The sequence below is a fragment of the Chiloscyllium plagiosum genome, unplaced genomic scaffold (assembly GCF_037043375.1).
Source record: "Chiloscyllium plagiosum isolate Xiang-an unplaced genomic scaffold, Cpla_swu_hap1 HiC_scaffold_39, whole genome shotgun sequence".
Classification (NCBI taxonomy): domain Eukaryota; kingdom Metazoa; phylum Chordata; class Chondrichthyes; order Orectolobiformes; family Hemiscylliidae; genus Chiloscyllium; species Chiloscyllium plagiosum.
In genome coordinates, this window is record NW_028270177.1 from 19,399,495 (window position 1) to 19,422,083 (window position 22,589).

At 44.4% G+C, this 22,589-nt stretch overlaps 1 protein-coding gene across 6 annotated transcripts in view; it reads right to left on the reverse strand.

Moving 5' to 3' along the window:
- Positions 1 to 22,589, reverse strand: part of myo5aa (myosin VAa) — a 243,849-nt gene that overhangs the window by 172,667 nt on the left and 48,593 nt on the right. For all 6 annotated transcript variants that reach the window (XM_087981139.1, XM_087981135.1, XM_087981138.1 and 3 more), the window contains exon 2: positions 3,943 to 4,053. In XM_087981139.1, the coding sequence (XP_087837265.1) occupies positions 3,943 to 4,053 (111 nt within the window). The remainder of the gene's footprint in view (positions 1 to 3,942; positions 4,054 to 22,589) is intronic.

Genomic DNA, 22,589 nt, shown 5'->3' on the forward strand with positions numbered 1-22,589 from the left:
CAGTGGAGTGTTCTGCAAGATGGTTAAGGACACGGTGGGGCTGAATATTGTAAACTTTCCTGTGTCACAAAACTGGTCCCTTTTTTCTATAAGCTGTTCCTTTTCTCAAGGCTACTGTGTCCTTGATTTTTGTTTTCCAGAGGAGTCATAAAACCCTCCCAACTCTGAGGTAACTAGTTTGGTATAGAGATGAAAAAGGATGTTGAAAGGCCTTTTGTTTATATGTAAATAGAGGCGACTTCAGGCCCAAGTGGTCATGTTATAGAAGTGACCTGTATAATGAAAGGGGAGTGGTCAGCTCTCTAGCTGAGCAAGGGAAAAGTGAGGATTGCAGATGCTGGAAACCAGAGTTTAGATTAGAGTGGTGCTGGAAAAGCACAGCAGATCAGGCAGCATCCGAGGAGCAGGAAAATCGATGTTTTGGGCAAAAGTGCTTCATCAAGCCTGAAACGTCGATCTTCCTGCTCCTCGGATGCTGCCTAACCTGCTGTGCTTCTCTCGCTGAGCAGTTCAGTCCAGAACTAGTTAGGAGTTCCACTGTGTGGAAACAGGCTCTTTCTCTCTCCTTCTGGCCTTCTAACTTCAACCTCTAAGCATTTATTCCATTTTTACTGTTTTGTTTAAGGGGGTTTGCTTATTGGGACAGTTATATTCAGAACAACATAATTAAGTCGAGTTTGGATAGACTGAGTTCTGAAGGGGTTCTTTATTCTGTTCTTTGTGTTTCATTGTGTAATTTTGTGAATAAATTTTTGTCAGCTTTAAAACCTGGCGGTCAACCTAAGTATCTTACTCCTGGTAATCTTCACTGTACACTTACTGAAACAAACTGCAAAGTTATGGTCTGGGCTGGGCTGCCTGCTTAAGAATGTTTTGAGTGACCCGGCCTAGTCCATAACACCTGTTTGATTGGATACAGATAGAAGTTGAAATGTGGAGAAGTGTTCCATTTCCTGGCAGAGACATCTGCACAAAGACTCCTCTCCCCAAAAGCTCGTAGTCAGTTTCTAAATGATTAAGACCCCCAGGTTTGGTTATAATGTGGAAACTGGTCTGTTCAGATGATGCTATGGCTTTAAGAGGTGTAGTTTTTCCTGTTATTGTTTCGAAGAGTGGTTTTGAGCCATAGGTACTAGGCTGTCTCCTCCAAGCCATTCAGGTAACCAGCTTGAGAGGTTTTAGGGTCTTTAAAAATTTTGGAACAAAAGAAGCAGCCTGAATGGGTGGAGTCAGGCTCCCATAGAACCAGGGTTTTAGTTTCATTTTCAGTAGTTGCTGGGGTTTTGAAGCTGCTACATCTCTCTGTTATAGTGAAAACCCTTGGTTCTCTTCCTGCTGCCAGAAACACATGAGAGACGATCATTTTATGAATTTGCCTTCGCCAAGGGTATGTTTATGGGATGTTACTATGTTGGAACAGTTGCTGTTTAGTAGTTAAATAATCGATTATTCTGTTAAGTTTTTCAATAGAGTTAAAGTCTTTCTTGTGTTTGTATTTTAACTGGGGGGGGTAAGAATCAAGTGTGCTTTGCTTAAAACCAGTTAGTGTGACCGATCAGATTAATCTGAAACACAGCACATTACACTTGCCTTTAGTTAAGATAAAGGTCAGGGTCTAGGCTATCTCCTTGACATATTTACTGGGGGTATGGAATGGTCCATTACACTGGTCGGCTTTATTTATTCTTCCATGGGCTGTGGACACTGGTGGGAAGGCACAAATAGGGATGTGCAATTGTAAGAGGGGACTGTTTGGAGCCAACCACATTGCTGAAAGTCTGGAGTAACATGTTGCCCAGACTGGGTAAACTTGGGCAGATTTCCATCTCTAGAGGATATCAGATGGGGTTTTACAACAACCAATGACAATTGCCATTTTCAGTTTTATTGATTTATTAATTGAAATTAAGAGCCACCGGGTGCCCTGGTGGGATTTGAATTGGTGTTCCTCAGAGTAATTACCATGACGTCTGGATTACTAATCCAGTGACATTATCAATACACCACCCATCTCCCTGCCAACAAACACATTGCATGTCTTCATAGAATCCTTACAGTGTGGCAGCAGGCCATTCAGTCCATCTAGTCCTCACTGGCCCTCTGAAGAGCATCCCACCCAGACCCACCTCCTTGCCCTATCCCTGTAACCCTGCATTTCCCATGGCTAATCCCCCTAACCTGCACATCATTGGATTGTGGAAGGAAACTGGAGCACCCGGAGGAAACCCACGCAGACATGGGGGAGAATGTGCAAACTCCACACAGACAGTCGCCTGAGGGTGGAATCCAACCGGGTCCCCTGGCACTGTGAGGCAGCAGTGCTAACCACTGAGCCCCTGTGCCATCTTTCTGAAGGTTATTCATTTTTGTCCATGGTCCTATGTTTGGAAATTCCAAAATTTCAGCAGATTGGACCACGCCCAACTTGTCAGTTTGTTACTCAAGTTACAAGGTTGCTTTAGGCTTTGGCTCTCCCCTGTGTTTGGTGGATGAGAGGCTCTGCCATAGTCCAGCAATGGACAGAAGTCTTGCAAATGCATTGGAGCAACATATTAAAGACATTTGACAAATCAATATTTGTTTGGGTAGGATGTAAAGCTCCATTGGGTGCAAGTGATTCGCTGAAATTTTTCATCACTGCTGCATTTGGAGTTCATTACCAAACTGAAACAGCTTTGCTAAAACCCTGTTTAGGATGAAGCCCAGGGGAGGGATGATATTTGTTCAGAATTGATGTTTTTTAAATACGAACATTTCCACGTGCCCAGAAGGTCTGCACTCTGTTTATACACAGAGCCGGTTTGTGTTGTAAATTCACAGAAAAATATTGAATGCAGCTTTTTAAAAATGGCAAAAGGTGGCAAAGGAGAAAAGGTTCATGCTGAGTGCAATTGGCAATCTGGGTCTAAACGATTCATTTTCACCAAGTGATGTTACAAATCAAGTTACAGTTCAAACTTGCTTGCATCGTCACAAAACTGAAATCTTTCATGCACCAGCCCATTCAGGTCAGTGTTTTAAAGCGTAATTGCTTGTCTTTCTTGGATTAGAAATATTTCTGTGACATGCTTGAAGATTAGTAACATGCAATCATTTTATCGATAGAGCTGAAAATGAGTTCATCACAAAAAATAAACAGAAGGGTGTTCATCCGGGAGCAATCAGATTTTAAAATAACTGAAAATAACTTTACAGAATGATGCATAACCATTCATCAGAGCCATTGGTGTATGTGTGTCCATCAGTTGCCACGTGAATTTGACAGTTAAAAACTTTTCAAAAAGTTTCTGCTCATTCCCAAGCACTTAATAAACAAAGTTTCCTTCAGAGTCCTGTAGCTCAGTGGTAATGTCCCTCCCTTTGGGCAGAAAGTTGGTGTTCAAGTCCCACCTCAGGGTGTAACAGAGGTATGTCATAAATTTTCCAAACAAGGTGAATTAAAACCAAAACTGGACAGCTTCCGTGAAGGGCTGCAAATGGATAAATTAGCAGAAACTCCTCACGTTCATATTTGATTTGGAATTTGAGCCAGTTTGTGGGTCGGGCTAACTTCCGGCTGACCCATTTTAAAAGGGAGTGTAAAAGTTTGCAGAATCAATATCCCTGCTGGTCTAAACTGTGTCTGCAGTTCCTCAATTATTTCTGCTCAATCAGAACCACCGTGCCAAAATTCCCCTCCCTGATTCCTAAATTATGAACTCATTATTGCTGCTTAAACAAACACATCTTGACTTGTTCAGTGCAAGGGAAAAAGAAATGCAAAGTTTGATTATTTATGGAGGACATCACAGCGATTGCAAACATTCACGTCTGTGTTCTGTGACAGGAAGACAAGTATACATTTCAAAGTTGGTAATAATTATTCATTTGGCAGACCATGGGTTGGCAAACTTGTGAGCGCACATTCGATCATGGATTTAAAATGCAAGACTTGGCGTTTACCTGCTCATCCTCGAATTTCAGATGAAGCACTGTGTCTCCTGGCTTGTAGTCTTTCAGAAGCTCCGCGGATTTCCAGACATCCTCTGTATCAGGGATCCACACCCTGGCAAACTGTAACACACACAGCAGGAACAGTTTGAGAATGAGCCCTGTGAAGTGGAAGGAGTTAAAACCAATAACAGGCTCCTAATTCCATCAGTACCCCATCAGATCTTCAGCATGTCCCAAGATAAATGAGGAAAACCTCCTCAGGGTTTGTGGCTAAGTGGCTGCAACTTTCTCCATCTGCACATGTTATGTTTGCAAGTGGCTCATTCAGCACGATTCTCATCCAACTTAGTTCCATTTGAAGGGAATTGTGACTGTTGCTTTGTTGACACACCAAAAACGTGGTGGAACTGACCGTATAGTTCTGATCAATGTAATGACCAAAAGTCATTAAGAACCTTTGCCCAAAAGAGGGTCACAAAGTCTGGGGTGTTAAATGGGCTCACATAGCAAAAAGGTTTTGCAAGTATTAAATGCAGTTCTTAATTTGAACTTTTGGACAGCAGGAAACAGCTTTGCCCCTTTCAAAGTGTACTGTGACAGGAAATAGAAACTTTCTTCTTGATACATTAGCATAATACAGAGGAACCTCAATTATCCAGCATTCAATTATCCAAATTTTGGATTGTCTTAATAAGATCGCAAGGTACCGATGCTTGGCTAAACTGTGTTATCCGGCATTTAGTTATCCGAACATTCAATTATCCATACAAAGTACTCGCACGTGTCATTCGGATAATCAAGGTTCCTCTGTACATTATATAAATTTGGATTTTGAAGTAGTGGCATGCTGGTTTTGATCTGTGCCTGTGAAGTGGTTTCATGATTATCTCCCAAGTATTGCTGTAACTATGGGGATTTATTTTTAAACACAGTATGCAACACAGTTTACTTCCTGGTGAGAAATGAAGTTTATTTTCATTGGTTGAGTTTTGACTGAACAGAGTGAACAATTGTGCATTAAACTTCGATTAAAGGACACGTAATTGCGACTTATTTTGGCTTATGCAAAAACCAGTCTGACAAAAATGTCTGGTTTCAGTTCAGGGTTTGTAGAAGTCACGGTTAAAGTTAGACATGTAAGACCTTTTCTCTTGAAGAAGGCTATATTTTAGAACTCTTCAGATATAGGTTACTTCAGTGTAAGGAGTTTAATTTTAAATTTTCTAACCAGAACATTAAGTCTGAGCTGAGTTGTATGAAGACTCAAGGGAAAGGCTGTCAGATTTTCGGGACTGGGAATTGAAGCATCAGTTAAGTTAAACCCTCCAGATCTGATACAGAAGGGAATTCTGTTTGGTGTGAGCACTGGAAAAAGGTGATGTTGGGATGAATGGGATAGCAATATACCATGTGTTGCAAAACATTTAAACTTGTTACAATATAAATACGTTGGTTTATTCCATTCTTCTTCATTTCTTTTGCATAATGCACATGTTGAAGCCAAATCTGCAGCATTGCATTTTACAGTGCAGTTAAAGCAAAAATAACATCCCATCAAGCCAGGTTTCAATCTGGGATCCGACCTCCCAAGCAATAACATCAGCTGGGTCCACAGTTAAGACCAAATGTGAGTCAGAAGGAAACCGCCCACATCAGAAACGTCTTGTTTTTATTTCTGGTGTTCCAAATATCAGACTGCAAGTTCAACCTTACAACTGACTGACACAAGTATATAGGAAGGACAATTGTAGTAGAACACAAACACAGACTGCCACATTAAGGCAGATTGTTCTGAAGAAAGTAACAGCACTCGAACAACACACAGTTACCATTGCACAGATCATCCAGGGCTAATAGTGAGAAAGAGGCAGGTTGGTAAACTGCCAACTATGGTGCTTCAGCATTATTATCGTTGCAACAATAGCATTTTCTCCTTCACATTCCCACAATTTCCAAGAAGCAGCTGCTTTTGAACAGTTATTGCTGATTAAACTTCTCAGAGTTAGTTAAATCTGGTTACCAATAGTGTGGGTAGCCCTACAACAAAGTGATAATTGCTCAGCATTGCCAAACGCTCTTTCCCAGAAAGTGAACAATTATAAAGTCATTATGCAGTGCTTAAAAACAAATCACCTTTGCCGCTTTATCTATTTTCCTGCCTCCCCAACTTTATGTCCCTTCCTGTCCTCGATTTGACATTGAATGCACCTTCCTGTTTATATCGCAACCCTTTAATCTGATCAGTTACGTAGCTACACTGATTATCACAAAAGTTCCCAAGACTCCTGCACCTGAAACTGCAATGTTATCAGTACTCCACCTACCACTCAGCTAATACCAAGAGATGAAAATGTGTTGCTGGAAAAGCGCAGCAGGTCAGGCAGCATCCAAGGAACAGGAGAATCGACGTTTCGGGCATAAGCCCTTCTTCAGGAATGAGGAAAGTTTGTCCAAAAGGCTAAGATAAAAGATAGGGAGGAGGGACTTGGGGGAGGGGCGTCGAAAATGTGATAGGTGGAAAGAGGTCAAGGTGAGGGTGATAGGTCAGACTGGGGTGAGGGCGGAGAGGTCAGGAAGAAGATTGCAGGTTAGGAAGGCGGTGCTGAATTCAATGGATTTGACTGAGACAAGGTGGGGGGAGGGGGAATGAGGAAACTGGTGAAATCCGAGTTCATCCCTTGTGGTTGGAGGGTTCCTAAGCGGAAGATGAGGCGTTCTTCCTCCAGCCGTCGTCTTGTTGTGGTCTGGCGATGGAGGAGTCCAAAGACCTGCATATCCTTGGTGGAGTGGGAGGGGGAGTTGAAGTGTTGAGCCACAGGGTGGTTGGGTTGGTTGGTCCGGGTGTCCCAGAGGTGTTCTCTGAAACGCTCCGCAAGGAGCCGGCCTGTCTCCCCAATATAGAGGAGGCCACATCGGGTGCAGAGGATGCAATAGATGATGTGTGGAGGTGCAGGTGAATCTGTGGCGGATATGGAAGTTTCCTTTGGGGCCTTGGAGGGAGGTGAGGGGGGAGGTGTGGGCACAAGTCTTGCCCTCCTGCGGTTGCAGGGGAAGGTGCCGGGAGTGGAGGTTGGGTTGGTGGGGGATGTGGATCTGACGAGGGAGTCACGGAGGGAGTGATCTTTACAGAATGCTGATAGGAGAGGGGAGGGAAATATATCATTGGTGGTGGGGTCCGTTTGGAGGTGGCGGAAATGACGGCAGATGATGCGTTGTACATGGAGATTGGTGGGGTGGTAGGTGAGGACCAGTGGGGTTCTGTCCTGGTGGCGGTTGGAGGGGCGGGGCTCAAGGGCGGAGGAGCGGGAAGTGGAAGAGATGCGGTGGAGGGCATCGTCGACTAGGTCTGGCGGGAAATTGCGGTCCTTGAAGAAGGAGGCCACCTGGGTTGTACGGTTTTGGAACTGGTCCTCCTGGGAGCAGATGCGGCGGAGTCGAAGGAATTGGGAGAGCGGGATGGCGTTTTTACAGGGAGCAGGGTGGGAGGAGGTGTAGTCCAGGTAGCTGTGGGAGTCGGTCGGTTTGTAGTAGATGTCTGTGTTGATTCGGTCGCCTGAGATAGAAATAGAAAGGTCGAGGAAGGGGAGGGAGGAATCTGAAACTGTCCAGGTGAATTTGAGGTCGGGGTGGAAGGTGTTGGTGAAGTCGATGAACTGTTCAACCTCCTCGTGGGAGCACGAGGCAGTGCCGATACAGTCATCGATGTAGCGGAGGAAAAGGTGGGGGGTGGGGCCAGTGTAGTTGCGGAAGATGGACTGTTCCACATATCCTATGAAGAGGCAGGCATCGCTGGGGCCCATGTGGGTGCCCATGGCTACTCCTTTCGTTTGGAGGAAGTGGGAGGATTGGAAAGAGAAGTTGTTCAGGGTGAGGACCAGTTCAGTCAGTCGAAGGAGGGTGTCAGTGGAAGGGTACTGGTCGGTACGGCGGGAAAGGAAGAAGCGGAGGGCTTTGAGTCCTTCGTGATGGGGGATGGAGATGTACAGGGACTGGATGTCCATGGTGAAGATAAGGCGTTGGGGACCGGGGAAGCGAAAATCATGGAGCAGGTGGAGGGCATGGGTGGTGTCCCGAACGTAGGTGGGGAGTTCTTGGACTAAGGGGGACAGGACGGTGTCAAGGTATGCGGAGAGGAGTTCGGTGGGGCAGGAGCAGGTGGAGACAATGGGTCGTCCGGGGCAGTCAGGTTTGTGGATTTTGGGCAGGAGGTAGAAGCAGGCTTGTGGGACTATGAGGTTGGAGGCGGTGGATGGGAGATCCTCTGAGGTGATGAGGTTATGGACGGTCTGGGAGATGATGGTTTGGTGGTGGGGGGTGGGGTCATGGTCAAGGGGGCAGTAGGAGGAGGTATCTGCGAGCTGGCGTTTGGCCTCAGCGGTGTAGAAGTCGGTGCGCCAAACTACTACCGCGCCTCCCTTGTCTGCTGGTTTAATACCAAGAGATGTCTGGTTGAGGCTCCAATGTGGGCATCAGTTGGTGGCAAGACACCAATGGACAGAAATCAGAGCTGAGGAGAAAAGATGGTAGAATCCCCATCCATTATCCTACTCCCAGATTAAATATCCCTCTCATTAACAAACAGGCCATAGGGTGGGCATAACATTTCACCTGCAATCTCCTCCCTTTCTAAATTACCACCCCATGTGCTCCATTCCAAGTTTATTCTAATTGAGTGGTAAATCAAATCCTATCAGCTTTGTATTGTCTTTACCATTTCATTCATTCATTGAATGTGTATAATCATAGCAAGGCCAGTATTTATTATCCATACCTAGTTGAGAAGGTGGTGATGAGCTGCCTTCTTGAACTACTGCAGCCCATGTGCTGTAGGTAGACCCACACCATCATTAAGGAGAGAATTCCAGGATTTTGATCCAGTAACACTGAAGGAATGGGATATATTTCCAGATCAGGATGAAAAGCAGCTTGGCAGGGAACTTACAGGGGATGATTTTCCAATGGAGAAAGTAAGGACTGCAGATGCTGGAGATCAGAGTTGAGAGTGTGGTGCTGGAAAAGCATAGCAGGTCAGGCAACATCAGAGGAGGAGGAGAATTGGCGTTTCTGGCATAAGACCTTCATCAGTTCTCATGTATCGGCTGCCTTTGTACTTCTGAGCGGAAGTGGCCATAGGTTTGGAAGGTGCTCTCTAAGGATTATTAGTGAATTACTGTCGTGCATCTTATAGATAGTACAGACTGCTGCTACTGAGCGTCAATAGTGGCAGCAGCAAATATTTGTGGATGGGGTGCCAATCAAGTGGGCTGCTTTGTCCTGGATGGCGTCGACGTTGTGTTGTTAGAGCTACACCCATTCAGACAGGTGAAGAGTTTTCCATTACATTCCTGACTTATGCCTTGCAGATGGTGGACAGTCTTTGGGGAGTCAAATGGTGAGTTACTCACCGCAGGATTCCTACCCTCTGCCCCTGTGTTTGTAACCACTGCATTTATATGGCTCGTCCATCTCAGTTTCTACTGGATGGTAAGATCTAGGATTTTGATAGTGAGGGATTCAGTGATGGAAATGATGCAGAATGTCAAGGGGCAATGGTCTGATTCTCTTTTGATTGTGTGGCAAGAATGTTATACATCAGTTTCAGGTTAGATATTGCCCAGGCCCTGCTGCATCTGCATCCAGCTATTTCAGTAGCTGAGATGTGAATGTCTCCATTTCAGACCTTATGAAGGAGGGTAGGTCACCTGATGTTATTTTTCACTGACTCTCCACTGCATCTATCCATTTCATGCTGGGCTGGTTAAAAGAAAACCTCTCATTTCTTTGATGTATGAGCGAAAATGAAGGCTGATCGATGTACTACGCCACCCGTGTTACAGGTTTCAGTGTGGATTCTTCAGCTTCTACCAAACCAATTTAAACTAAAGAATGACTCGGTCATAGAGTTTTACCACACAGGAAGAGGTCCTTCAGCCCATCACATCTGAGCTGGACATCGAGCAGCCTCCTATTCTAGTCCTATTTTCCTGGGACCTTGTATGCTATGATTTTTGAAGTGTTCATCGAAACCACCACACTCTGGATGAAAAACATTTCACCTTATATCTCCTCTAAACCTCCTGCTCTTCTTAAATTCATGCCCTCCCCAACCCCAGCTACTGACCCCTTTAATAAAAGAAAACGTTTCTTCCCATCTTACGTATTTCCACCCCTCATAATTTTACATTCCTCAGTCCAGCTCAGTTGTGTTTGCTCAAAATGTGAAAAACAAATCTATGCTTGACTAGTGAAACACCCCAACCCAGCTACAACCTGAGTGAATAGTCTCCACTCTTTCTGCTGCTATCACATCCGTCCTATAGAGTGGCAACCAGATCAGCGCACAGAGTCCTCTAGCTGTGACCTAACTGAAGTTAGAGACAGCTCTAGTATAATCTCCTTGGTCTTGTATTCAATGCTTTGACTAATAAAGGCAAATATCCCATATGCCTCCTCAACCACTTTATCTATCTGCTCCACCTTCAAAAAGCCAATGATGGAGGCAGTTCAGAGAAGTACAATATAGATGGAGATGAAGATGTCAGACCTCAGAGATGAATTTCTGGCCAAGGTGAGGCTACTGATCAAAGTTAAATCAGAACTGGGAACAAATGGTATCCAGTTTGCTACTAAAGACTTATATTCCCCATACACAGGGGAATTTGTACCAATAACCCAAAGCCCTGACTCAAGCTTTATGACCCAGGTTCAAATCCCAACACATCAACTGGTAGCATTTCGATACTATCAATATATCTGGAACATAGGAGCTAGTCTCAGCAATGGCCAGCATCACAATCATTATCCATTCTAACAAAACCTATCTAGTTCACTGATGTCCTTTAAGGAAAGAAGTCTGCTGTCCTTACACAGTTTAGCCTCTATGTTATTCCAGACCAAAGCAATGTGACTGCTCTGTGAAATTGTCTCTCAGCAAGCCACTCAGTTCAAGGAAAAGGGCAACCTCTGGTAGGGCTAGAGATGCTCATATTCCAAAGCAAAAGCACTCCCTTGCTCCACACACATCATCTGCTGTGTGTAGGTATCATCATTATATGCTTCATAATTCAGACTCATACTGAAAGCATTCATTTGTGCACTCACTGGGGAAACACTATTATAGAAAGCAGTCCGGTCCATATCAGAAAGCAGTTATTTCTTGGACACAATAAAAGTATCACTTTGATTCTGTGAAACCTTATCAATCCAATTTCTGCTTCTATTGGTAACTCTCGGACGTGCTTCTGAATTTGCACAAAATGGCAGCGTGCTGAGCTCATAATTGACAGTACAGTCTTGTGCTCACATGGCATTCCCTTGAGGCAATGGAAATAAAAAGAATTTTGGAGACTGGTGAGGATAACCATAGCAACCAGTAAATGGGTTCATGAGCATTTAACCTGATGAGCTGGAAGGGTGTACCGTGAGTGTTCACTGTTCCTGATGGCTGCAGCAATACTTACAGCAAACAGAAAATGATTTGAAAAACAAAGTTGAGATACAAAATTGTTGGGTTATTTTTTTCCTTTGGTTTCTCGATGTGCTTCTGGCAAGATTCCATTGGAGTGGGGAAGAGATGGGGAGTCTGCATTGTCATTGCTCAGCTAATTGGCACAGAGCAAATGCCAACTATTCCAGATGTAACCTCACAGCTGGTCAATATGAAAACCCAATATATCTGACAGCTGGCCTCCTTTTGAAACAAAAGGCTTGAAAATTATCACCGGTAGCAGGGGATATGCCGAGACCTACTCAAGAACATCCTTCCTAGATGGAAGCACTAGAACCATTCAATTGGCTGCTTGAGTGAAGCAAAGTTCAAAGGGCATTGCCTTGGATAAACTTCACACAGTCATCTGCGCTCAGAGAAGACAGCATCCCAAAATTCTGAAGACTTTAAAAATAAAAGAAACATTTTTCCAGTCTTGACCTCAAGTTGCTGCACTCCCAGGTCCACTCCAGCAGGGAGTGGAGATCAAAGTCAGTTGTAAATTGAAAAGAAAAGAGAAAATACTGGAAAGTCTCAGCAGGTCTGGGAGCATCTGTAAGGAGAAAAAAGAGCTGACGCTTCGAGTCTAACTGACCCTTTGTCAAAGCCTTGGTGCCAAGGGCTTATCATTCTTTCATAGTGGACAGCTATCGAGTCTGGTTCCCCCTTCCTCTCTTCCAAGTACAAGCATCCCACAGATGTGCAGGTTCCGCCAAATTACTATCAATCATTAACCTACTGTGTAAAATGGCCAAGTTGCCACCGATTGCTCAGTTGTCTTCAGGGATGTGTGGTATACGCAATAGTCCTAATCTGTGAAAGATCCCTAGGGCACTAATTTATTTTTTGACTGCTTCTCTGGAGGCTTTCACATTCTCACTCAACTCCTCAATGAGATGACATATTCATGTGCTAACATTACCCGCGTTACAGTACTAACAGCATGTGTGATTTTGCGTGCAGTGTTTAGACTGACACGGAAGCAGATTTTGAAGAATTCAAAAATTCCCTCAATAATGATCAACCATCCATTAATCTTAAAGCCACAAAACACAATGAAAGCATCAGATGTCCAAAATGTCACGGTATTTAAATTGGCACAAGGCCACAAGGGTAAGCTAGCAATATTTTATTTTCCCAAAATAACTGAAACACGCTTCTACACACAAAAAGCCATCACCTTAATCACACCTTCCAGGTTGGTAACATAGCAACTAAGATGATTCCATTGCATCTTCACAAGGTCAGGCTGCATTAACCAGTTACGAGCCTTGTTAATGTATCTCAGATCTCAGAATTCAATGTAACTCGATATGTTGCATTCTGTACATCACCACTACATTGTTACTCAGAGTCACTCCTGCACATCTGCAGGCTTAGGCTAGAATCATCATATCCATTTTTGTTTTATTCATTCACAGGATGTGGGCATTGCTGGCTATGTCAGCATTTATCACCCATTCCTAATTGCCCAGAGGGCAGTTGAGAGTCAATTACATTTTTGTGGGTCTGGAGTCACATGTAGGTAAAAGTGAGGACTGCAGATGCTGGAAACCAGAATCTAGATCAGAGTGGTGCTGGAAAAGCAAAGCAAAGCATCCAAGGAGCAGGAAAATTGACATTTCGGGCCAGACCAGACAAGGACGACAGATTTCCTTCCTTACAGGATATTAGTGAACCTGTTTTTGTGACAAATCAACCATCATGGGCACCACTAGGCAACCTTTTCAATCCATTTTCTTTTAGTTGAATTTAAATTTGATAATCTGTCACGGTGGGATTTGAATCCAAGCCCCCAGATTATTAGTCCAGGGTTCCGGATTGCTAATCCAGTGTAAGGACCATAATTTGTAGATTGTTCATTACTCCAGCGATTTCAGATTTTCCTCACTGCTAGTAGGTGGTGTGTTCCTTCAGTGATGGGTTTGAAATACTTCTTTGCAATGTCCATCCTCTCCCATCCCCTTTTTTGTCTCATGCTATCCCACATCCCACTGCAGCCTCCCTGTCTGTCCTCTCATACCACTGCCCCCTCCATACTCCCCTCGCAGCCTCCTCCTTCTCCCCAACACTCTGGGACCCAGGTGGCTGCCTTGGTTAAAAGGTTGCTCCCAGTCGGAGTAAAGCAACTGTTGACTACTAGCCCTCAGTATCTGAGCCCTCCCAACTCTTGGCCCTCCACCAAACTCCCATTCCCCGCTGGCTCCCTCACTGTCAGATGTTACTTATCTAAGTCCTCAGCACTCCTCCAAACACAGGTTGGTTCCCTCTCTAAGTAATTGACAATGGGTTCATGAGTGAACTTAATCAACAGCAAGCATGACAGAGATCCAGCCTGTGACTGGAGGAGCAGCTTCTCACCGTGTGGCAATGGACAGTGGGTAACGACGTGCATTTGCAGAGCTGGCACATGCACGATGGGCCGGGGGGACTCTTTCTGCGTTCTATCCCTTCTGCAAGATTTCCTTCAATTTAAGTGGCTCGGCTTTTCTCCAATGGTTCATTCCAGGATAGAATCTTCCCAGGCGTTTTGTTGACTTTTCAGAGTGTATTTGCCTACCACACCGGTGTATGCTGACTGCTAATCCAGAATTACATTCCACTTACTTCAAATTCCCTCCACTGCCCACAATATCCATTGTACAATATTTCCACATCAGCTATCCATTGTGTGACACTATGCATCCGCAAGAAGAACAAAATGGATGACGATTTAAGGACAGTGCGTCCAAACCATTACAGTGAAAACAGAGTGGATTTAGTCCAAACTGGATACAAATCTAATTCCGGAAAAGGAATGAAAGGATCTGATCCTCCTCAAACTCGACATTCCTGAACATGCAACAAATCCCAACAAGGGGCCTGCATACTCAAGAGGATATTGTGGCAGATAAGAATCAGAGTCCTACGGCATGGAAACAGACCATTCAGTCCAACGTGTCCACACCGACCAGACAACTTGTCCACACCAATCTGACCTAGTCCCAGTTGCCAGCACTTGGCCCATGTTCCTCTAAACTCTTCCTATTCATATACCCATCTAAATGCCTTTTAAATGTTAATTGTACTAGCATCCTCTGCTTCCTCTGGCAGCTCGTTCCATACATGCACCACCTTCTGCGTGAAAAAGTTGCCCATCAAACTTTTAACTTGCTCTGATTTAACGAGAGATTGCAAGTTTGCAAAGCAGCATAATCACTTTGCCAGGTAGTGTGCTCCAACTGCTTACCAACCAAATGGGATTAACCCAGTTATTTTCAGAGCCACTCCCTGTGAGAGCCAAGCGATAAAAAGGGAAATGGACGATGACAGCAGGCAGTGAGACAGGGCTAAGTAAATCTCATTTTAAAATTCACAGGTGACAGTTTGTTCTCACAAGCTTGTTTGACACAATTATAAAAGACAAAGCCAGCTGATAAAGCGTTATGAAACTGTTTCAAACTTAGCCACTTTATAAAAGAATGCTGACTGGATGAAAGATCACTTGCACAGCAGCACTCCGCAGTCAATCCTACAATATCCAGCGGGCAGGCCCTAATGATTACTGAAATATCACACCAAGTCAAGAGGTTTGGTATGAAACACTCCCAGTCAGTACATGTATTATGAAAGAATGATGAGTGGGAGGAGGCTATTCGGCCCTCCTGGTCTGTTCTATCATTCCATAAGATCTTGGCTAATCTGATTGTGGCATCAACTCTACTGTCCACACGTATACCCTCTAACGCCCTGCTGGTGCTGCATCCGGGCGGCTGTGATTGGATTCAATTTGAAAAATCTGGCATAATAAGCCAGTTTCATAGTCCACTGTCACTGAGACTATTAATTGTTGCAAAAAACCAATCATCCTTACCTGGCTTGGCCTATTCATGACTCCAGACTCTTAACTGTGCCCTGAAATGGCGCAGTAAGCCACAGTTCAAGAGCAATTGGGGGTGAGCTATATCCCAGGAAAGGGTGTGAGAGTCTAACCCAGCCTTCAAGATAATCAACGGCCCTGTTTCCACTGCTCTCTGGGTTTCTTCCACAGACCGATTACCCTGAGGAAAAGCTCTCTCCATCTTCAACAGGAGACCCTCTCCCATCCTTATTTTTAAACTGGGTCCCTTAGATTGAGTCTCTGCCAGAAGGGGAAGCATCATCCCATTATCCATACTGTCAATGCCCCTTGTACTCACTCATGGGAATTGAACATTGTCAATTGGGCAAAGCAAGCATTCATGGTATCTTCCTACTTGCCCAGGGAAGTGGGCAGTGTTCTTGAACTGACTGGTTTGCTCGGGCATTTTGGAGTCAAACACATTGCTGTGGATCTGGAGCCACATGCCAGGCCAGACTGGGTAAAAATGACAGATTTCCTTCCTGAAAGTAACACGAGCAAGACAGACTGGCATGACAACAAATACAAACAATTTTATCACCATCATTACTGGCACTAGCTTTTAGGTTCAGACTTAATTAACTAAATTTAAATTTCCTCAGGTCACTGCATTGCTGGAAAAACAGAGTTCTGAAGAAGGGTCATTGGATCCGAAATGTTAAATTTGCTTTCTCTCCACAGACCTGTTGAGTCTTCCCAGCACTCTGGGATTTCGTTTCAGATTTCCAAAATCCACAGTTCTTTTGCTGGGACTTAAACTCATCTCCAGACCATGAGTATAAGCCTCTGAATTACCAGGAGAAAGTGAGGCCTGCAGATGCTGGAGATCAGAGGCGAGAGTGTAGTGCTGGAAAAGCACAGCAGGTCAGGCAGCCCTCCTGATGAAGGGATTATGCCCGAAACGTTGATTCCCCTGCTCCTCGGATGCTGCCTGACCTGCTGTGCTGTTCCAGCACCACACTCTCACCTCTGAATTACTAGCCTAACCACTAAGCTACTGTACCCCACAATATTTCTGCTGAATCTGTGAAAAACACTCAATTGCATAGTCATTTTGACTACCTGCTACTTTTAAAGGGTGTGACCAATGAATGTTTAAAATTATGGATTGCAAGTATTTCAACTCAATATTTGATATACTGTCTCTGGACTTTTGCATGAGTTTAGCCACTGAACAAGACTTTTCATATTGAAGTACTTTTCACATTGGAGTATTTTGATCTGATTTATATCCCCAGGTATTTATTATCATTATCCAGCTTCCATTAACGTGGATCCATAAGTAGCTGCAATACAAGAGTGGAAGAGAGACCGTGTGTCTTATTTTCCCCTTCATTATGTGGTGATATGTTTTGAATCTTTTATAGGGACCCCATCCCACTCCGTTGAGTCTGGTAAAACAGTGAGTTCTCGTGATGTATGGAATAACAGACATGAACCGCCCACTCACCACTATGTGACACCTTGGTACAATAACACTTTCTGCAAGGAAATAGCAGCTGACATGTTGAACATAGCAGACAGCAGCTCTCACTATGAGCTTGGTAACTCCTTCAGCACACATGTCCCCAGAGAATTCACCTGGGTTTGTGGATGACTGGGCAAAGGCATCAAGAATAAAGGTGAGGAGATATGCCCTAAAAAAGAAGTGCGGTCAAAAATCCAAAGTACTATTTCCAGGTCCCAGGGACCTGGTTTCATTCCGCTCTCAGGTAACTGTCTGTGTGGAGTTTGCACATTCTCCCCGGGTCTGCGTGGGTTTCCTCCGGGTGATCTGGTTTCCTCCCACAATCCAAAGATATGCAGGTTAGGTGGATTGGCCATGGGAAATGCAGAGTTACAGGGATAGGGAGTTGGGTCTGGATGGGCTGCTCTTCAGAGGGTCAGTATGGACTTGATTGGCCAAATGGCCTGCTTCCACACTGTAGGGATTCTATGATTCTATGAAATTGGTCCTTCACCTTCGGGTGGAATGAGGCAGTCTGTGACCTCATGCGACTAAATGTGATCAATGACTCAGTTACATAAAGCAGAGACTACATTTCAGACTAATTCATTGCCACAGGACAGTGGACAGATGTCATAAGGAACTGTTTAAATGAGAACTCAGTCTCAAATTGTGAACTGAAAATTAACGTGAAACCGGTGTTGCATAAATTGGATTACAGATCAATCTGAAAATCAGTTAACCATGCAGCATAATTTGCCACAGTGAGGCTCAAAGCATTCCCGTCGAGTTAACAGTTGAGAATTCGAGTGCAGGAGATACCACATTTGAGATGTACATTAAGAGAGAGTGTCTCTTCAGTACAACACTATCTCCTTTAAGGTCTGACATACTGAAGTGGGTCAAAGCAGCATCCCACATCACCCAAGGAAGTGACTCATATTTCAACTCTCATGAGGAAGTGACATCCCTTCTTCTAAGCAGCTGACAGAAAACGTCAGGATGATGAAATTTCATTTTATACAATTAGCCAAGCTAGGCTCAGTTGTTAAAATTAACCAACTCCAACAATTCAGGCCTCAAACCTTCCAGCAATTCAAGAAGTTTGGAGTGGGCTTTGGACGATGATTTTGAGATCGTTCAAAGGGCACTGTTCTCGCGCATGCCAAGCCTCATTTCAGTCGCAATCATCACAGAGACACAGAGAGACACACACGCACACACACACACACACAGTGAATTAATGCCCTTGCCCCATGGTGCATGTTGACAGGAAGCCATTTCATCAGATGGGAGGGTACCAGGTGGAGTGGCTGCCACCAACCCACCTCTCCCAGATCAGGTCCCTGCCCACCGCCAACTGAGACCCATGAGTGGACAATTAATGCCCACTGGTCCTGCTACTACTAACATTGACGCGGGAGCAGATAGAGGATCCGGCTAACAGGAAACTGCGGAAGCAAACTCTCGAGCTTGCCTGCAGGTGTGCAGATGGAAGAAGTACATGGAGTGAGAGAGTGGACAATTGACAGCTACCATCACCCCATCCTTGTGCAGCCCGTTCTGCCGAATCCCCTTCTCCACAAATCCTACCCTGTGACGGACCAATCAACACTCACCGTTCCCCAATCATCGCCACACTCCATATCGCTCATTCACAACCTAGACAATCTGCACTTTGGATGCGTGCCTTATTGACACTGCCAGGCAATGAAAAGCTGCCAACTCTCAAGTCAAGGTGGGAGTGAAGCATTCCCACCCCACCCCTCTCCACTGTGCCCAGTCAAGTGCCAAATTGGCACAATGTCTTTCCTGAAGAGGGACAACGCGGGGTCTTGGGACCTCTGTCTAGGTGACTCCCAACACCCACACTAAGGCCATCCATCTCACGCAAGGATGCATTTCAATGTGATTTAAACAGTCATACCATATGCTTGCAAACAGTCCTATATTGGCAGAACATGATAATGCTCAAGTCAAAAGATCCTAAGTCAAGAAAACTTCATCTCCCATCTGATGTTTAACTAAAAGCCTAACTACTTCCTTCAGGCTTCCTTAGCTAAAAATGAGGTTGGGAACTTGCAATCAATGGATTGGTCAATGCCATTCCCAAACTGGCCAGTAGAAGGCACTATGCACTACATTTACATCCCAGGCAGAGAGCACTCCATGGCTGGCATTATTCACCAAAAGGAACTCCAAGTCTCTCTACCCTATGGAGAGATAGACATACACATTAGGTGGCTGTTTAAGAAATAAAGCACAACAGTTTCGACTTTAAAGAGGAATGGAGAGCGTCAAACTGGAGGAAGAGAACGGCCTTTGTAAAGTTGAAAGGTCCTCTGCAAATGGCAATGCCTGTGTAGATTCTCGGAACCAACAGGTCAGTGCAACGCATTGCAGCCGGGTCTGTATTTAGTAATCCAAGGGGAAAGAGGGAAGACTTAAAAAAATGAGTTTCTAGTTGCAGAGTCCCTAGTCATCAGGTCATTGGTGGGACCTTAGCACCTCCAGAGTTGGCAACACGAATGGTTTCTCTCCTCCTCAGCACAGAGGCCCAGAGATCGACTATCTAAATCCAGAGGATCAATCAATTCTTCAGGAACCAGTAATCAAAACTGGGACTCACACTCTAGAGGGTTCATCCCCATATCATTCAGTACATTATACACCATCTGTCCATCACTGTCCCATTCAGAAGTCAAGCTTACAGTGAAATAGTCAGCAAAATGAAAGTATTTTCAGACAGATAAAGATCGCCATGCTGGTGCCATGGTTAACTCCCTTAGCATACAAACAGGTGGGTCAAAGACTCCCACACTTTGAAGTGATTCAGCACAAAGCCTCTCCCATTGCTATCACACTTGCTGACTTCACATCTGACTCAGTTGTTTTGTGATCAAGTTTTTACATACTGAAGTTCTAATTCTTCCTTCCTTAATAACAGTATCATAGAATTCCAATGTGTGGAAGCAGGCTATTCAGCCCATCGAGTCCATACTGACCCGCTGAAGAGCATCCCACCCAAACTCAGCCCTCTACTCTATCCCTGCAATTCCCACGGTTAACCTACCTAGCCTGCACATCCCTGGACTCTATGGGCAATTTAGCATGGCCAATCCGCCCTAACCTGCACGTTTTTGGATTATGGGAGGAAACCGGAGCACCTGGAGAAAGCCCATGCAGACACAGGGAGAGGGTGCAAACTCCACTCTGCCATCTGAAGCTGGACTCAAACCTGGATCCCTGGTGCTGTGAAGCAGCAGCGCTAACCACTGAGCCACCGTGCAAGAGATTGAAACAAAGCTATGTCTAACTGCGCACCAAGGTGGTGTGTCTATCCTGCTTGTGGTAGAAGGTTATTCAACATAAATTGCAGCAGGAATTGTTGTCATGATGCATACGAAACAACTCTCCATCAAATTCCACTGGAGCCAGAAAAATTGGGATAACAGCTAAGTACAGTCCAACATTCTTCAATAATCTTCAAATAGGCCTCTAAGAGATGGTACAATAATACCAAACAGTAATTGTTTAGATTCCACATTGGGCTGTACAGCAAAACAGAGGACATTCTTGTGGTCAGTGACAGGTAGATGAAACAAAACAAAAACTTTTTTTAAAAAACTGGACCTAGGCTTGATCAATTTCTGAAATCCAAAGAGGTTACTGGCTCCACTGTCTGTCTACTTCTATCCTGTCCCATTCCACCCCCACACCTCATCCCAAGCACCTGCTTCCAGTGAACTATGTGCCAAAGCAAGATGAGACTAGTAACTAATCAATGGTGTAGGAGGGAATATTGAAATTCATGTTTCTGCAAGCCGAGGCAATTCTCAGCACATGCATCAACGAAATAGAGTCATAGAGCTATACAGCACAGAAACAAATCCTTTGGTCCAATTCATCCATGCCAACCAGATATCCTAAACTAATCTAGTCCCATTTGCCAGCATTTGGCCCATACCCCTCTAAACCCTTCCTATTCATATACCCATCAGATGCCTTTTAAATATCATAATTGTACCAGCTCCACCACTTCCTTTGGCAGCTCATTCCATACATGCACCACCCTCTGTATGAAAAAATTGCCCCTTAGGTCCCTTTTAAATCTTTACCCCCTCACTTTCACCGTAAAACCTGTAGTTTTGGCCACCTCTACCCTGGGGAAATGACCTTGACTATTCACCCTATTCATGCCCCTCATGACTTTATAAACCACTAAAAAAAGTCACCCCTCAGCCTCAGTCGCTCCAGGGAAAATAGCCTCAGCCTATTCAACCTCTCCCTATAGCACAAACCCTCCAACCCGGGCAACATTTTTGTAAATCTTTTCTGAACCCTTTCAAGTTTCACATCTTTCCCATAGCAGGGAGACCAGAACTGAATGCAAATTTCTCCCATTTATACGAAGAATTCTAAAGAGAAATTTATTAGTGTGACTCGAATCAGGCAGTGACATCTACAAAAGTTTCCTATCCAACAGGTGACTACAGCATTTTAGCAATGTCTTGAGTGAAGACTACTCCTCTCTGTCCTCTTGTCATGCATTAGGTGACAATATGATTTATAGACATGGAGAATAGAATGCAGCAGATCAAAGCATGAAAAGGAAAATAAATTTAAAGGGACTTAAGATGCAGATGCATTGTACTAAACCGCAGTGAGGCAAAAGTAGTTATTTTGCCATGAATAAATCAGAAGGGACAGGTATTTACATGTGGTGTGCATGGTTCACAGACCGTTCAGTCAGCGAGTAAATGATTTAGAAGCTCACACATTTGTTCACCAGAAGCCATGACGCACTGTATTAGAATGAGATTCATTCACTAATCTCACTTCTACAAGTCACAACAGGGAGAGGCTCTGCACAAACCACACCTTGAAATTCTTCTACCAAAGGGTCCCACCCAACATTTTATGGACTATTTACTTCCAATGTTTGCTTTTTAAATTTCAGATCCCAAGGATGGAGCGTTCTTCGAGTTCAGAGTCTTTGGTTTCAACTACTGGTTTCAGACTACGAAAGAAACCAAACAAGAGATATAATATAAAAAGATATTTCTCTTCAACAACATGCATGGACAAGTCAGATAATCCTTGCTCAATGCCACCCAGGAAGGAGCTTTACCGTTGCCTTAGAGACTGGTGTGCAAAACTCAGGATTCAAACAATAAATCACAACTTCACTGCAAGAAGTCACAACTTTCTCTGTAGAAAGTGTGGACTTGGAGAAATTTGGAGAGTGGACACTATCTGTCCAAAGTAGATTAGGGCATATCCATCCCTTACTCCAGTTTCCAATGGGCCAAATGTCACCTTGTCAATCTGAACATAAATCTTAAAGCCATTGGCTCAATTCCCACTCCTGGACTGAAGAGCATGCTCAAAAGGGTGCAGTATACTGTAAGCTGGCTGGCACAAGTTGAAGACACCATTGCTGATTTTCCAAAGAAAAGCAAGGAGTTTTTCTACTGTCCTGGCTGACAACTCTCCCTCAGTAATGTCAAGGCAGACCAGCCAATCATCCCATGTCAGTGCAGAGTGTGGGATCTTGCTCTGCAAAACTGAGCCGCTGCTTTTGCCTACAGATCAGCAACACAATAATACCTTGCACAGCCAGCCAGCAGCCCTCTACTCAATGAGTTGCTTTTGAAATGCATCACTCGTTTTGTAGGCAAATAGAGAAACTAGTTTCCATTGCGAGATAAGTGGTCTGTTAATCTGTCATTGAGTTGTTGACAGAGGGTTCAATTTTCTTCTTGCAGTTCCATTGTGAACACTTACACCCTTGAGCAGAGGATCTCAAACTGTTTCTGTTTCACCTTGGGAGATTCACATCT